Source organism: Dermacentor albipictus, chromosome 5 (assembly GCF_038994185.2).
Source record: "Dermacentor albipictus isolate Rhodes 1998 colony chromosome 5, USDA_Dalb.pri_finalv2, whole genome shotgun sequence".
In the NCBI taxonomy this organism is placed as follows: Eukaryota; Metazoa; Arthropoda; class Arachnida; order Ixodida; family Ixodidae; genus Dermacentor; species Dermacentor albipictus.
Window position 1 is genome coordinate 1,011,251 of NC_091825.1, and position 18,023 is coordinate 1,029,273.

Genomic DNA, 18,023 nt, shown 5'->3' on the forward strand with positions numbered 1-18,023 from the left:
GGCTAAACAATACTCCGGCAGAGCACCGAGCTTATGTGGAGGAAAGGAGCGATGACTGCCTCATCCATTATATATGGCGAGGTATGTCGCCCAGAAATTTTTTATTCGCAAGAAATGTGAGGACTACCGCTCTCTTTTGCAGAACTCTTGTGTCATTAGCAGTCTGAAAATTCACGAAATTTGTGACAGGGTAGGATTGCTGTATCCCTCCAAGTTGCTTTTCGAAGCACTAAAGAAGCTTGAGGGAATATATTTACAACCTTCTTCAGCAAAGAAGAGCTTTGCAGTGACAGCATAGTTGATGTCATGATTCTAGTGAAAGCTTTAAATTTGGCTATGCCATAGGCTGCAAATTACATGCTGATGATTTCACATCAGCAGTTATGCGTTTCTATGTCCTAACAAGGCTGCAATTTTACGTTAAAGGTGTTAATCAGTGAAGAGAAGCACGACCAATAAATAAATTGCACTTTAAAGTTAGTTATACCGTTCTTAGCAGGCTGGTGCAACATATGCTGACCCTTTTTTGTCTGTTTCGTCTGAATGCACAACTTTTTCTGGTGAATTCAAAAAGCTAATTTTGTGAATATCATTAAAAATGAGTCAAGTAACTTATTTGCGCATATTAATTTCACTGTAGGTTTCCATTGTTTGGGTAGGAATGTACTTGCACTGTTTTTCTATGCTTTGGCATACTGTGTGTAGTTTTGCAGAGATCCCTTTTACTTGGCGTCATTCCTACATGTTTTATTCGTTCCATAGAAATGTAGGATGTTGGTGTGTCTCATACTCGCACATGAGCCTGACGTTCTGGAACACTTCATGATGCAAATAAAAAAAATCACGAATAAACTGTGCAAATGTAGTTGCGGGGGGCTCGCGAAACAGAATGAAAGAACGAGGGACAAATGTTTATCGCGAAAGAAGGTAAATGCCAAGCAGGGAAGCTCATTGGCTTTGGGCTATGTACGTACATATCGTTTTGCCTTCTCTCCTGCAACAGCGGCTGAGGAACTAAGCGCTTGACGTTGGGGCGCGGATGCCGCGGCCGCTTTTTGTGAATGCGAACCGCAAAACAAAATGTGTGCACCTGGAATCCGAGTTGGTTTAAATCAATTTGATGTCCTTTACTACGGCGTTATTTTCCGTCCGAATAATATCTGGTTACGTGGCAACGTGGTTCAAAACAAATTTAACGGCTTTACGACACTACTTCGGTGTCTACAAAACCTTTGCTGTCCGGTTAATAAATGCGTCTAATGGGTGTTGAGATGCGCTAGGAATGCACACACCATTCATCTCTTATATGAAGTGAGTTTCGGGGATGCAACTTAACACCCGCCGAGTATTTGCATGTCTATTTGACTGCCACAGAAAAGGATTATCGAAATATCAGCGTGCAGCGCTGGCGCTGCGCCATACGTTCCGTAAAGGATAGATGGATAGATGGATATTATAAGCGTCCCCTTTGGAACGGGGCGATGGGTTGCGCTACCAAGCTCTTGCTACTATACAGCTTAATATGCTACCTAGGGGAAACAGTGAAAAAAGAAAAAAAAAACACTATTAACTACCACGCCCAAATTTTCTGATCCCCTATTGCCAACTGTGCTTTTGTACGTCTCCGTATTTTGTCGTTTCCCTACTTTTCCTCCACCAATCCTCCAGTCACCTCTCTAGAGGTTCCCATTTGTCCGGCCATAGAGTTTCTCACTACAACACCTAGAGGGTAATCTGGCGCCACCGTCTATGGGAGTTTCTTAAGGGGCACGTGTTAAGGGCATGGTTAAGGGGCACCGTGCCGTCATGGGAATGACGGTATGTGTGTCTGCGAGGCTCGTGTTGGCTGGTGTTGTATAGAGGCTTCGTCCAAAACGTGAATAAGGCTACGCAAATAACGCGTTCTCAAAGTAAAATCTTCATAAAATGTTTCTATTCACGCATATTACATCTTTACTCACCCACGATGCATGACCAAGCGAATAAAGGCAAGAACAGACGACCAACTGTTGCAAAGCGAGCGCGAACCTTGTCGTCTGTCCTCCAACTTTAGCGGCCCGCTGATCCTTTTTACGTAACATGTAGTCGTACACACAATAACAAGGTCTCATAGTTAAACAAAACATGTTTTCGCATAATAGTAAAGCTAAAACAGCTTTTCACGTGCTGTTCTAGCAGAAAATGAATCATTGTGACAGACGGAAGGCCGGCGTTGCGTGTACCCGGTGGTTCGAACGGTTGCGCCGGCCCGTCTGGAAAGTGTCTACGTTCACCCGGTCGACGGAACGCAGGCGTTAGGTTCACCCAAACGTCACGTCCGGGATGTCGCATTCATTCTTTGTTTTTCGCGCCCGTGATGTCACATCCGTCTTTGGTTTTGGCGGCGGAATGGCAAGCTCAAAGAGGAGCTACGCTCAAAAAACTGGACAAAGATGTGGATCGTTTATTTTTTGGGGCTTGTGCTAGCGTAAGCTATCGTAAGTACTTCACTTTCCCATTCGATGTGCCTCTACTATGCAAACCAACGCTTTCGGCTGCCTGATACTTCATTTCCAGGTTCCTTAACAGCTTATTTTCCTTGTGACGCATCCCGCGGACCGCCGCACCGATCAGCCAGTGCTGCAGTGTGCTGGTAAGAGCCTTTTTCACAATCACTTGAACGTAACATTACCTGGTTACAGTGCTGCTACACGGCAGAATGTGTAAATGGCAGATGACCCAAGTGCGGCATGTGCGCGCACTTGTTTAGAGAAAATAAAGAGTATTCATCATTTATCTCGCAATGTAAACGCACATTCCTGACACATGGTTCAGGTCTGCCGTCCGCCGACTAAGGGTGGTAGTGAATGAAGTCGCTAAATGAGTGCTTTGCGGCGTCATTGCACGCGCGGGAAACAGCGTTCGTTTACATAGTAATATGAGCCTTTACATAGCAATATCGCTGCGCTGTCAACAGCCATTCTCTGGTAACCTTTCTCTGCAGCGTAACGCTCGAGTGCTCTGTGCAGATGTGACAAAGGTTGTGTGTGCGGTCGGTATTTGTGATTTTCTAGAAAGAAGCTGCATTACGAAGTGCATGATCAGGCTGCGTGGTCGTCCATTCTACTAGAGCGGGACAATCAATAAACGATACAAGCATGGACATACATGTGCTGTTGCCAAATTACCCCTAAGGTAGGTCCATTTAATACTAGTGATTTAATCGTGGATCAAGACTAGGATGTTCTCTTTATGTGCTTGCTTCAAAGTAGGGTAAATCGAATGTTGGCCAACAAATTTTACTAGTGTTATAAGGTTTTGTGAGAAAGGGTGTTGTGTATTGCTTTGTAACGAGTGACTTTTAAGAGTGTGACATTGTCTCCCATCGCACGTGTATATCCCGGCTGGAAGTTAATATTCATGTGCTCAACAGTGCTTCAGGAACCCTCTGAGCACTTACACGTTGATATTACAGCGATTTGTGAATTCTGGTCCTAATGTAAGCATTAAGGGGTTTTAGCACTCAGCTTAGTGATAACCTTAGACGTTAATTCTATAGTGTATATTGTTAACTGACAAGCTGGGTCTGGTAAGTTTTCCATCTTGACACTAAGAACCTGTGGCATGATGAGTTTGCGAAAAAGAACTGTGCAGGTGCCGTCATATATACATTCATTGTCATTCACGCACACTATTGGAGGGACTCCAATCTACATTAAGTACAGCGCAATCGGCGCCAGTACCAGTGGTCCCTCAATGTGTGGTTTGGAATTTACGCCAGTGTAATAATCAGTACCATCTTCAATCACGCACTGACTGGACAGTGTTGTGTGTACGAAATCCTTAAAGGAGTGGTGGATGAGTTTCTCAGCAAAGTCCCGCTGTCACATCTTCCATTTCTGCTGTATCAGCAAGGTGGGCCACCTGCATGCAGCAGCAGCCGAGCACAAACTGGTGGGGTGCTACTTTTCATGCACAATAGATTGGAAGTCACGAGCCTGTAAATAGGCCGGCTAGGTCACCTGACCTCTCTCCGTTCAGTTTCTTTCTTTGGGGTTATGTAAAAGATTGTGCCGGACGTCAGATTAGACGGACGTCAGATTAGTTCAAGGTAAGGATAACGGATGTCTGCCGTAGAATTCCGGCGTCGGTCATCAAGAAAGCCACTAAAGGTGTGATAAAATAGACAGTACTGCGTAGCTGCAAAAGGAGACCTATTTGAACACGTCCTCTAGGCTGATGTTCAACGGAGCTTACGAATTAATAGATAGTAAGAGCACACAGTTTTTTTTTGTCTGTGTGTGTGTGTGTGTGTGTGTGTGTGTGTGTGTGTGTGTGTGTGTGTGTGTGTGTGTGTGTGTGTGTGTGCCGACATTCTGATTGCCAGTTCGGCTCATAGAAGTGGTATATTTAATTTCGTGAACGCATTGGTTTTGCCTTTTCTCTAAAAGTTGGTCGCTTTCCAGCGTGTTTATTTGCTTTTATTTGTTGACACGAACCTGTTTTTGCAGCACATATACACTTTCATGAAAAATAAAACGCTCACTTTATATTGGCTTTGGTCCGAAGCAAGTTTCTGGTGCGAAATATAACTTCGCCCGCACTCTTTCGATGCGGTTCGAGCAAAGTCTGGATTTTGAAACATTTTGTGCCTATTACATTGCTCTTCACATTTCGTGTGTGGTCAGAGCTGCACTTTGGCTGCGTTATCAAGGGGCTTTTGTTATCATTTATCAGTCGGCCTTGAGAGGGATACTAAGTGCGACGTAGAGAGAAAGGAGTAGCTGCGAAGCTGCGAAACCTGCTGTTGGGGCTCCTTCCGTACCATTATCAAGGTGGTGCGCTGTCTCTTCCGGTTTCCGATAGGCAATGCAGTTACTTTCAATCAGCTTATTTGAGGGCACTGCTTTATGATGCGGGTGACAGTTCACTCACATGGTATTTTTCATAGTTCGTGAGGTTATTTTCCAGTTGGTAAAATTGTACGCAATTAGTAGGTCGCTGAAAACGCTGGAGTTAGATGTCATTTTGGGATGCCAACAAATACCTCATTGACACTTTGAAGATTATGAGAGTACTTCTCGGGTTAGATAACTATAATTACCAAATTAAATCTCAGTAACGAAAGAATTACTGGCTGCTACTCCACTTTACTGGAAACAATATGCATAAGGTTTTCTGCGAGTAACGGAACTTTTTTTTAAAATCTTAGTGCATGATAGCTGTGGAACACTCTCTCTTCATCCCTATACCCCTTTCCCCAGTGCAGGGTAGCAAATTGGACATGCGTCTGGGTAACCTCTCTGCCTTTCCTCTCTTCTATTTCTCTCTCTCTATAGTTCACTCAGTAACCGTAATGAGGCCAAGCCACGTTCACTCGAAATCAGAATCAACAGCAGTCATGTGCGGCAGCACTTATGCTCGGACTAGCAGAAAAAAAAAGAGAGAGGCTGCAGTTTTGCAGAAAGGCGAAGCAGTGTTAGTGATAGCCAAGTATGCGACAATTACACGAAGGAAGATTACACCAGCAAGGGGACTCAGACTGTGAAATTGAACTGTCTTCTACTATGAGGTCTTGTATATACTTAGCGCCGTCAATTCAGTGCTCAAGTCTTCGAGGTCAAACGAAGTTTCTTGAAGTGCAAGAAATATATATATGCATCGTAAGGAACCACTTTATTCCAGCCAAGCTCGGGCTACTAACTCGAGGATTAAACTGTGCTGCTGGTGATGATATATGAAGATGGAAAAGATGGGCAGATGATGAAGTTGAAAGTCAGGCATGTGTTGTGCCCATGCTAATTCTCTCTCACTGTGGAAGCGGCCACCTGACTGCGCGTAAGTACTATAATATGCGTAAAGTATTTGGTTTTAAGCGGGCGATGTGCACTATCTCTGTGCCAGAGCAACGGGAATCGGGTGGCGTTCTAACAAGCGAGACATGGTAATTGACAGGTGATGTCTGCTCAGTGACCGTGGAAAGTCGAATAAAACACGATAAATTTTTTGCATAAGCCAGGAACGCACACAGGAGTGCAAAGAACTTCGTAACCAGGAGAAAAAGTCACAGCACAGTGGATCGAGTCGTAACGAAACTTGCGAGCGTCCTGGGAGACGCCGGTGTTAAGCGGGGCGAGGCGACTACACTCCGCGAGGCGAGACAAACTGTTCCAAGAAAGGAACTGATCGGGGTACAGGAGTCGAAAGGAATGATACATGAAGAATAAAGCTTGGTGAACAGTCATAGATGAAGAAAAAATTTTAAAAGCCAGTAGTACGTTGCTTAGCCATGTTATAGGCGAATGTCATGAACGGCAGCATTGCATCCCCGTTCGTGTGGCCAGGGCGGATGTACATCGCACTCATGTCAGAGAGGGTACGGTGAAAACACTGTCAAGCTGTTGGTCTGCGGATGGTAACTGGACGTCCTCTTGCGAATTGTGTTAGAGGCGCACAGAACTTCGGTAAGGATAGAAGAGAGGAAGACGGCTGCGGTCACTGAGGAGAACGCGCGGAGCGCTGCGGTGTAAGATAATGTTGTGTAGAAAGAAATCAGCGACTTCAGTAGCAGTCCGGTATGGTAGAGATGCTGTCTCCGCATAGCGTGTTGGATGGTCTATGGCCGTTACAATCCAACGATTGCCATATAAGGTCGTGGGAAGAGGACAGTACAAGTCTATTCCAACTACTTCAAAAGGCGAAGCGGGACACGGCAGAGGTTGTAAAGAGCCAGAAGGAGCTGTTGGTCGTTTGCGGCTTTGACAATGAACGCAGGGTGCAACATACGTCGCAACGGCTGAAGATGGGCCAGGCCAGGAGAAGCGACTTCATATTCTGTTGTAAGACTTGTGGTAGCCTAGATGACCATCGTCGCATGATCGTGAAAGGCTTCAAGCACCTCACATTGCAGAGACCCATTTGTTGCCATCGATGTGATAAATGTTGCAATGTGAAACCCCATTGTGCAGCTTGAATTGATTAAGTTGTCGACGAAGTCAGGCGTTTGGAGGTAACGAAAGATCTTCCATGCGTTGGAGAATAGTTCAGCAGTATGGGTCGATGCGTAGGTGGGACACAAGGACAGATGGGCTGTCGTGTCTTAGCCATTCGAGGGTTACAATGGGTAAAGCCGATGAAGAGGACTCAGGACGTACACAATCACGGAGAGGTTATGGTGAATCGTCATGATTCGACAGAGGGTAGCAAGAGAGAGCATCGGTGTCTTGATGCTTCTTTGCAGCTCTGTGGGTGACATTGAAATCGTACTCCTGTAGGTGAAGCACACAGCAACCCAGGTGACCTGATAAATTCTTTAGCGATGAAAGCCAGCACAGTGTGTTATGGTCGGTAACGACTGTGAAATGGCGGCCGTGAAGATATGGGCAAAATTTTTGCACTGCCCAACAGCAAGGCACTCCTGCTTGGTTATGGTGTAGTAATTCTCTGCACTGGTTAGTGCACAACTAGCATAAGCAATTACTCGTTCGCGGAATGTGTTGTCACATTGCAGTAGAATGGCACCGAGACTGACTGCTAGCGTCGGTGTGAAAGATGGTGGGCACGGTCGGATCAAAGTGGCACAGTACTGGGTCTGACATCAGGGCATGTTGCAAAAGCAGGAAAGTATGTTCACATTTGTCGGACAAAACAAAGGGTGCATTACTGGCGAGGAGTTGATGGAGCGGAGACGTGAGCGTAGCGAAGTTGCATATGAAGTGCCGGAAGAAGCAATTCCAAGAAAACTGTGCATGTCTTTTTGACGCAGTGGACACAACATTCGAGGATGGTAGCAAGCTTCTCGGGGTCCGGTCGAATACCTTCTTTGCTGACTATGTGCCCCAGAACTTTGATGGCCTTGCTGGCGAAACTGCATGTGTGTTTGTGTGTGTGTGTGTGTGTGCGTGTGTGTGTGTGTGCGTGTGCGCGTGTGTGTGTGTGTGCGTGCGTGCGTGCGTGCGTGCGTGTTGAGCTGCAAACCAGCATTTGCAAGACAGGCAAGGACTTCATCAAGACGTTGCAAATGTCGTGAGAACATGGTTGAAAACACAATGTCGTCGAGATAGCACAGACAGGTTTTCCAATTGAAGCCACACAAGACTTATTGATCATGCGTTCGAATGTGGCAGGAACATTGCAGAGTCCAAAAGGCATCGCACTGAAATCGTAGAGCCCATCAGGGGGAGCAAATGTCGTTTTTTCTTTGTTGGATTTGGACATCGGTATTTGCCAGTAGCCTGGTCTGAGGTCAAGGCTAGAAAAAATATTCAGCACCTTGGAGTGAATCTAGTGCATCATCCATCCGTGACACGGGGTAAACATCTTTGCGCACGATTTTGTTCAGCGCACGGTAATAGACGCAAGAACACACTGAGCTGTCTTCGTGACAATTGCAACATGAGTGTCAACAGCTCAAGTGACAGTTGATCCACGAGGCAACAGTTGGGGTTCGAGAGTTTGGTTTATTGCAGTAAGCAATACAGACCCCTCAGAGAAGCGAATAAGGCCAGGGGTAATCAGAATTGCTCGAGATAAGATATGGTCATAGAGTAGAATGAGTACGCGGCCATCCACAATGTTACAGGAGTTGACACCTATAATCTCCTCTTTAGGTGGCCAAAGAACGTAACCGGAAGAGGTGACGAGACGAATGCATTCTTCGTGGTTAGGAAGAGAATTGCCAGTGGCATCCAGTTGTGTGAGGCGCTGACGACAAGAGATAGAAGCGGACGCCAAAGATAAGAAGTCCCACTACAAGATAAGTTCATCGGTCACTCACGAAATACCGCGAAAACAATGTGGTGACGAATTTAGTCTATGGACACACGAACAGTACACGGTGCGATTGGACGAATAATAACGTTGGCCGCTGCACAAGGAGAAAGGCCGGAGTAAGGCAATTCTTGTGTTTTATAGAGTCCCAAACAGTCAAATGGCAATAATCGCCAAGCGTCTTGTAACATGGAGCCACCTCAATATTGCACCAAACAAAGATGATGGATGCAGCCAGTCTTGCCAGATAACTACATTTTGACTATTCTGTATTGTTTGCATTTTTTGTGTAAAAGGAATTGTCGCAGAGAGTTTTATCTTCAGTGGCCTTAACTAGCACATAAGTTAACTCCATAGCACCACTAGGATGGAGACATTGTGTCGCGGGATGCTTCCTTAAAGTGGACAAGAAGATTCTAAAGGAAAAGTGTGAGATGGTCACAGTAATAACCAAGGCATTTGGCATGGGAATGACTCAGCTATGAAGGTATTATCAGATGTGGACAAGCATATATTACTAAATGGTGCCTTGCACGAGTCTCAAGTGTCAAATGTAATGAGTATTGTGCATTGAAAGGGTCAAGGATGTATTGCACATGCAAGGGAACACTATGGGCATTTGATAGTACTTGCTTAGATGTACTACATTAACAGGAACCAAACGAACTCCCTTAGACATAAGCCTGCAGCAAATTCAAGGACTAGATGAAGCTTCAAAGAAGTAACTGCATTTCATGTAGGATAGGTGTGAATGACCTTTGTGCATGAGATCAGTGACAAAAATACTAAATGAATGCAGTACAGTGTCTGTATCATATCTTGTGCAGACCAAACTAGCCTGGAGTTTCAGCGTTCCTTGTCAGTTCATTTAAATAGGCACTACATTGTTCAAAGTGCAATATTGTTCTACAAAACATAATATGCAAGATTTAGCATGCTAACCCTCGTGGCTCAACAACTACTGAACCGAAACCTCAATGAGCTGTGAAGCTTCCTTGTAATTTTCATCGTAACCATACTTTTGCTCTTGAAAGTGAACCTATTTAGTGAATTTGCTTGTGTATTAATTTTCCTTTAGGCAAGTATTTTTTATACACGTTAATGTCTCAATCCTGCTTTCTCTTTCCGGAGCTAAAACAAAATGCCTCTTATGTCAATTTGATCTGACCTAGGAAGCCATCATCTGGTGCTGTGTACAGCAAGCATATCCTTCGGGCAAGGAGGGAGCCAACAACATATCTACTTCAGCAAGAACCTCGGTGCTCAAAATAAACATTTTCTGTGCAAATACCTGTCTTTTTATACTTCCAGCATGAATTAATAAGTTTCTTTTGCCTTCACATGCAGGAAGGTTTATAGGAATAAATAGTGACTATTGAATACCCAGGAAAAGCCTTGAAGCCATTCTACTTGTACAGTGATAAAGTACATGTGTACTTGAACTTCGTTGTACAGAAACGAAAGGCAAAGTAACAGGCACAATGCTCGGGGCAGCAGTCGTATAAAAGGTAGATGAACACGACTAATTGTGCTGTCCAGTTTCATTCAGTTTGACCAAGTGTTGCAAGAAATGCCTTGAAAATGAATCATTAAGTTTAGCCAGCTAAAGTAAAACTCGTACAGACTTCGGAATGTCTGCTGAGAATTTTAGCATAAATAGTATGTGTGCATCCTTCAGCAGCGCTACAAGCCCAATAAGGTTTTCGCGTTACTGTCCCCCCTCCCTCGGGGTTATTGCAGTGTCTACTTCAAGTGCTTGAGGGTATAAAGGAGAATGACTCCAATTTGCTATACATATGTAGTGTTGATGCAGAAATGAGAAGGCTATATAAATATGCAGGACAAGAGCTGGTAGGCCTGGTTAGAAGCATGAATTAGATGTGTATAGACCAAAGGCAATATGAATACAATATGTTAAATTGCATCCATATGTGGGAATTGCCCACATGAAAGGAAAGAAAGTGCAATACTTGCAACCTATCAACATAAACATCAGTCTAGGGAAGGATTCTGTAAGGATCCACTAAGTGGACTGTTTCAGCACACACTGATTAGGTAGAGCTATAAGCTGGTAGAGCAAGCGGCAATCGTCACCATGGGCTCTCGTGCTCTATTCATTCAGCGTGACTGGAATGGACAGCCCACTTAGTCAACACTTACAGACTAGCCCCCTAGGGCTGTGGAAGCACGCAGTATATTAAGCTTAAGCCTGGAGTGCTACCTCCTGCTTATGTGGCAAGTCCTCCTGTTTACCTGTTCCTTTCAACTGAGAGCTGAGCACTGGCTAGGTTAAGTCAGAAAAAGCAGCCAGCGTCCATAGAATTCAAACTATTACTATTTGCCCTTTATAAGGGGACAGTGAAGCCTAAAATGACACTTGACTTGGGCCATATTTTTCGCTATGTGCCTGAGAATATTGGGATTTCCCCTCAATTTTACCCTTCCTACATCACATAGTGAACAACCTGAAAACTTGACACTGTTGCGCAGAGCGATGAAGGGTCAGGATTTGAGTGAGAAAACAACATGATCAAAATTAATGTACAGCGCAAAGGACAAGGACAGTGATAGACGACATACACAGCGCTGTGTATGTCGTCTATCACTGTCCTTGTCCTTTGCGCTGTACATTATTTTTGATCATGAATTACCAACTAGCCCAAGCAACCACCCTAGTAGAGAAAACAACAGACGACACCTGAGCGCAAACTATGAACTGGTTTATTTTTCTGCAAGTGAAGCGTACATAAAGCCTACACGCATGCACAGGAGTCCTTTTCCCGGTCTACCTACACCCTCTATTGTCAGCGATTATGCTAATCTCTTTATTGCTGAGTGAAATAGACGGCGGGCTGACACATGAGCCCTGTGGGTCCATCTTGAGGTTGTATGCTTCCACGACTTCTCTTTTCCTTTGGTTCCTACTTTTCAGCAGAATCATTGTCTTGTGATAATCACCAGTTGATAGCTCGTGCTCAGGTGTCGTGTGTTCTTTCCTCGCTCAAGTCCTGTCCCTTCGTCACTCCGCACAACAGTGTTAAGTATGTCGAACCAACTAGCCCACTGCACAATTTTCCTGAACTTGAAAACAATTGCAGACTAAAGTCCGTTAGAAATGAAGTGGTCTGTCATGACATACAGATTTATGCATGATCACTTCGCTATATAAAGATACAATTTTAGCCAATGTTAACGAAGAGCTTCACATTTGGAGTTCATTTAAATAACGTCTGCGATGCATTGTGACAGTAGGAGGTCCTGGAGATTCTAGCTCCTGTGGAGATATGTCAACATTGAGCCTATTCCTGTTTAATCTATGGATAGATGCCTTCACGAAGAGTTGGATATACTGCACAATAGAATGTTTTATATCACATGTAATAATTACGCTGTGATAAAGTGTACACGCTGAGCTTAATGTTTTAGAAAAGCTCAAGAAAAGGCTCCAGAATAGGTATGATGGATAGGCAACCTTTTATTTGGCTCTCTTCATAGTGAAGTCTAGACGCATCACCTCAGCCACACTTAGTAAAATCTGTGGGCTCGTACTGCCCATGCCTTTACTCCACAAGTTGCCTTGGTGCTCCCAGTCTTGACAGGTAACACTTAAGCACCCCCTCATGCACATGTTTGTTCCAAAGCTACAGTTGCTAACTAAAGTAACTCACACATATGCGATTCTGTAACTCTAGACCTAACTGCAAAAACGCATGCAGTACTACGAGTTTGGCATGGAGTCCACATGACATGTGTACAACTTCAAATTTCGTATAGGCAACAGATAACTGGTAACCTGTTAGAGTAACAAAATGGATGCCAAGGAAAATTCACCCAAAGCCTTAGGCAGGAAAATGAGGTGTTGTGATGTGATAAATAGCAATCACATTTGATCAACTGACTAAAAGCTGGCAGGGGTATTGCATTTGACATGATTGAAATGAGCTGCAGCATGGCATGGTAACTGTGGTAGCCTTTAGAATGCCGCGCTTTCTGAATTACACTTATGTGCATCCATATGCTGCAGCGACCAACTGTTTTTATTCAAGAAAGCCAGGTTTGTGGGTCAGCACACATCATACGCTGGCAAACTCACTGATGAGTCAACTCCCTCAGATCATCCCATGAGTCTGAGTGAGCCTAGCTGAGCAGTATTTTGGCGAGTTTGAGCCCGAGTGAGCTCGGCTGAGTAGTATATTCTTATGAGTTCAATTGTGAGCAGCTAAGTACAATTTTGGCGAATCTAAATAGTGAGTTCCGATTATTTTGCCAACATATATATGGTCCGTGTACTTTCGAAATTCAGGTACGACACTTCCGCATAGGTTGGAAATTAAGCTTCTCGCCAAGTGACTACTGCAGAAATGATCCTAGAGCTAGAGAAGAACGATACGCCTTAATGATGCACCGTGCCGCGCGGGATCCATGTGTGCAGCGTGCCAGTGGATGGGTGCGTGTTTGGGAAATTAGGGGGTTTCGACCCATCCACAGATAATTTCCATAATACCTTTCTCCATAGTGTATTATTGCGATAGCAATTATTGGACACCCTAAGCGAATTTTCGCCATCGCCCTGATGTTTGGTTTAAAGTCCAAGTGTGACAAAAATTATAGTGCCCCGTTGCATCCCACATGCTGGGGTTAATTGCGAATGAAAGGGCGCGAGGGTGAGCCGAGAAGGATGGCAGCTTTATGCGCGCTGTCCACGTCCCGTGATCAAGCGCGCGCTAGGGTAGGAGAGCGCGCGACGCCTCTTGCCCGGCCGTGCCCGTGCATATGGCTGTCCGCGCGTAGCAGAGTGTGCCACATTTTTGAAATGTAATTTGCGGCCGGTGTAAAGGCGGCAAGCAGACGTGGCTGCTGGTTTCACGAGTGTTGGAAGTAGCGTTATCTAAGTTCCGGATGAAACTTAGAGAACAGTGACCTAAAACAGTGACTTCCTTAGAGGGGCCAAAATTTTGGGGTGCATGAGCGGCACGTATAGTAGAATGCAGTGTTCCATTGTAAAAAAATTTTTGATGTAACAAAGTAGAGTGCTGAGTGTTACGTCTTTGTTACATCAAGGTTAAACAAAAATTAGGCGCTGGAAATCAGCGCTGGACGCATATGCAACTCCTTACTCCACACTGAAAACATTTGAGAAAACATTTTTTTAAATACTCTGTACATTGGTATAAATCCCTACCTGCAAATATTCCTCTGGTTTAGCCTAATTATGTGCTGCCTACTTAACTTACTGACGCAGCACACGTATCATTGCGTAATTTGCTTTTAGAGAAAGCATTGAGTTATTGAATTTTGCGAACAGAAAAAAATGGCAACTTCCAATATAGCGCGCTTCCTAGGCTAATAAATAGCTACAATGTTCAAGGAACCTACTGTCGTTGTTCAAGCCGTACTGCTCCTACATCTTGTAATAAAAAGCATATGTTTTGACACATAGCAGCTGATATTCTTGCTTATTTTCACATCACAGATGATCCTAACAAGAAAGCATTTTGCAGAATGCGAAGAAAGGCGGCAAAATTTCTGCCTTGCCGATCTCCGCAATAGAGCCGTCATCGTGGTATTTTAGTCTCCCGTTTAGCAAGAGTGTTGCAGACAAGGGAACTGGTTCAAACAGGCTTTTTTTTAATGATTCAGTACTAGTGCGGTATCCCAAAAGGTGAGGTCAAGTGCTCGCCCTATTTTTTTCCCTCGCGCTACAGCGCACTGACAATTTTACGTGCAACATACCGTGCTTTTATCGTTTGCGCTTCAGGTTCTCGATTGTGTTTTCGCCCCCTTTACCCACGTGATGGGTATTTCATGGTATTACCGGGTACCACATGTGTCCATATATTGTGTCCAATATATGAAACGGCCAAATTCGATTTTATTTGACGCCTCAAATGGTAGTAATGTATTGAGTCCCTTGCAGTTTTGTGCTTGTTATCAATTTTACTATCTGGCGAATGGATACAGCATGTACGCTGCATAACTCGCTTGTGGATACTGCATACGTGAGTCGAGCATGCCCTTGGTATAAAATAACTTGTATGCTTTAGGTAGTACGATTGCTTGCAGTTCGGGACATGCGTCGGAATGTACGCTGTGCGCCCTTCGCGCTTACGGCGGCCTGCCGAGTTCGTGCGGGTGCCATGTGTGCGCATGCAGTTCGCGAAGCGCCCTCGCAGTTTTATATATATATATATATATATATATATATATATATATATATATATATATATATATATATATATATATATATATATATATATTTATTTATATATATACATGTGTTCTGTTCGCGCTCTTCACACAACAGGGCATGTCGTAGTTCTTTGTCCTTGTGCAACACATTTTCCTAGCGTACGTCTGTGCATTATTTGATACCGGTTTCACACGGGGCTCTTTTAGCCGCTATCCAGTCCGTTACAAATCGAATTTCTCGGTCGTGATTGGCTCGTCTGCGCAAGTTACGAGAGTGAGCCAGTCGCATCGATGATTTCGATCCGGATCGGGCGTGATCGCGATCGAGAGTGGTCGTGTGACACCGGTTTTACACATGGCTCCCACATAGGGAACACTTTAAGTTCAATGCTACTGAGTGAAGAGCAAGTGCATATATATTGTCAGGTGGTAGTGACGGTGAAGAAAGAAACAGTACGGTGGAATACAAAACTAGCTTTTATTGGGCGAACCTGTGCCCACAAAACAGGCTACACTTATAGCACAATGAAAGCGGCGAACACAGTCGGCGATCGTCGAAAATCTGATCAGCGGGTCAAGCGCGTCGGCTTTTATAAAGCAATCATCGAATGTTCCAGATTAAACGTTGGGACCCGCATGCCTTCTAAAATGTTCTACACCATTCGTGTCCAGCGATGAAATCAGATAACACAACGTTCGGCGACAACAGACAGCGGATAGAAGCATCGACAACCCTCCAGAAACCCCGGACACATACAGGCGCGTCCCGCGCTGTGCGACAACATTTGCCAGGCGACAATACTTGTCGCCCGATAAAGACAAGCACACGTGTCAATACCCCCCTCTTAAAAAGCATCGACCCGATGCTGCAAACAAACGAAAGTAATGAGTAACCACTAATAGCAAAGAAAAAAAAAACAAAATAAGGAAACTTCGTTAGCGTCCGTAAAATGGTTTAAGACGCACCACGTGGACCACTTCAGGTCGTGCGCGACGTCGCTGTGAATGCGAAATGCCGTCTGGCACGACCTCATAGTCCAGAGCGCCAATACGTCGGATGACCTTGTAGGGTCCGAAATAGCGTCGGAGTAGTTTCTCACTGAGTCCTCGTCGGCGTATCGGTGTCCAAACCCAAACACGGTCGCCGGGCTGGTACTCAACAAAGCGTCGTCGGAGGTTGTAGTGTCGGCTGTCGGTCCTTTGTTGGTTCTTGATCCGTAGGCGGGCGAGCTGTCGGGCTTCTTCGGCGCGCTGGAGATAGCTAGCGACGTCAACATTCTCTTCGTCAGTGACGTGGGGCAGCATGGCGTCGAGCGTCGTCGTCGCGTTCCTGCCGTAAACCAGCTTAAACGGCGTGATCTGTGTTGTTTCTTGCACCGCCGTGTTGTAAGCGAATGTTACGTACGGCAGGACGGCATCCCAGGTCTTGTGTTCGACGTCGACGTACATCGCTAGCATGTCGGCGAGGGTCTTATTCAGCCGCTCCGTAAGACCATTCGTCTGCGGGTGGTAGGTCGTGGTCCTCCTGTGCCTTGTCTGACTGTATTTCAGAATGGCTTGGGTGAGCTCCGCTGTAAAGGCCGTTCCTCTGTCGGTGATGAGGACTTCTGGGGCGCCGTGTCGAAGCAGGATGTTTTCGACAAAGAATTTCGCCACTTCGGCTGCGCTACCTTTCGGCAGTGCTTTGGTTTCAGCGAAGCGGGTAAGGTAGTCTGTCGCCACGACGATCCACTTATTTCCGGTTGTTGACGTCGGAAAGGGTCCCAGCAAGTCCATCCCGATCTGCTGGAATGGTCGGCAAGGAGGCTCGATTGGCTGTAGTAATCCGGCTGGCCTTGCCGGCGGTGTCTTACGTCGCTGACAGTCTCGGCATGTTCTGACATAACGGGCGACGTCGGCAGTCAGGCGCGGCCAATAATACTTTTCTTGTATCCTCGATAGTGTCCGGGAAAAACCGAGGTGTCCAGCGGTCGGATCGCCATGTAGGGCGTGCAATACTTCTGGACGAAGTCCTGACGGGACAACAAGAAGGTAGTTGGCGCGGACTGGTGAAAAGTTCTTCTTCACGAGGAGATTGTTTTGAAGCGTGAAGGAAGATAATCCGCGCTTAAATGCCCTGGGGACAACGTCGGTGTGCCCTTCCAAATATTCCACCAGGCCTTTCAGCTCCGGGTCTGTCCGTTGCTGTTCAGCGAAGTCTTCCGCGCTTATCATGCCAAGGAAGGCGTCGTCATCTTCATCTTGCGGCGGCGGGTCAATGGGGGCGCGTGATAGGCAATCGGCATCGGAGTGTTTTCGTCCGGACTTGTAGGTTACAGTGATGTCGTATTCTTGTAGTCTGAGGCTCCACCGCGCCAGTCGTCCTGAAGGATCCTTTATACTCGCTAGCCAACACAACGCGTGATGGTCACTGACGACTTTGAATGGCCTGCCATAAAGGTAAGGGCGAAATTTAGCTGTAGCCCAAACGATGGCGAGGCATTCCTTTTCGGTCGTAGAATAGTTGCCTTCCGCTTTTGACAGCGACCGGCTAGCGTAAGATATCACGTGTTCATGACCATCTTTTCTCTGGACTTGCACGGCACCGAGGCCTAGGCTACTGGCGTCAGTGTGGATTTCGGTATCGGCGTGCTCGTCGAAGTGCGCAAGTACAGGCGGCGACTGCATGCGTCGTTTGAGTTCTTCAAATGCGTCGGCCTGCGGCGTTTCCCACTTGAACTCAACATCACATTTAGTTAGACGTGTCAACGGCTCGGCGATGCGTGAAAAGTCCTTGACAAAGCGCCTGTAGTAGGCACACATGCCAAGGAATCTACGCACTGCCTTCTTGTCGGTGGGCTGCGGGAACTTTGCGATGGCAGCTGTTTTCTGGGGGTCGGGACGTACTCCGGATTTACTGATGACGTGGCCTAGGAACAGAAGCTCGTCGTAAGCGAAGCGGCATTTTTCTGGCTTCAGAGTGAGCCCTGATGACTTGATGGCCTCTAGTACTGTCGTAAGCCGCCTAAGGTGATCGTCGAAATTTTCGGCGAAGACGACGACGTCATCCAAGTAAACAAGGCAGGTCTGCCACTTCAATCCTGCTA

The 18,023-nt window shown here is 45.7% G+C and overlaps 2 protein-coding genes across 4 annotated transcripts in view; one reads left to right on the top strand and one right to left on the bottom strand.

Annotated features, from left to right (window-relative positions):
* LOC135912407 (serine/arginine-rich splicing factor 6-like) overlaps positions 1-9,858 on the top strand; it is a 99,236-nt gene extending 89,378 nt beyond the window's left edge. Inside the window, exons 2-3 of the mRNA XM_065444864.2 lie at positions 2,557-2,632; positions 8,589-9,858. Of these exons, the coding sequence (XP_065300936.2) occupies positions 2,557-2,565 (9 nt within the window). The 3' untranslated portion in view covers positions 2,566-2,632; positions 8,589-9,858. The remainder of the gene's footprint in view (positions 1-2,556; positions 2,633-8,588) is intronic.
* The window catches only part of LOC135912406 (uncharacterized), a 117,224-nt gene that overhangs the window by 55,068 nt on the left and 44,133 nt on the right, over positions 1-18,023 (bottom strand). The window lies entirely within an intron of this gene.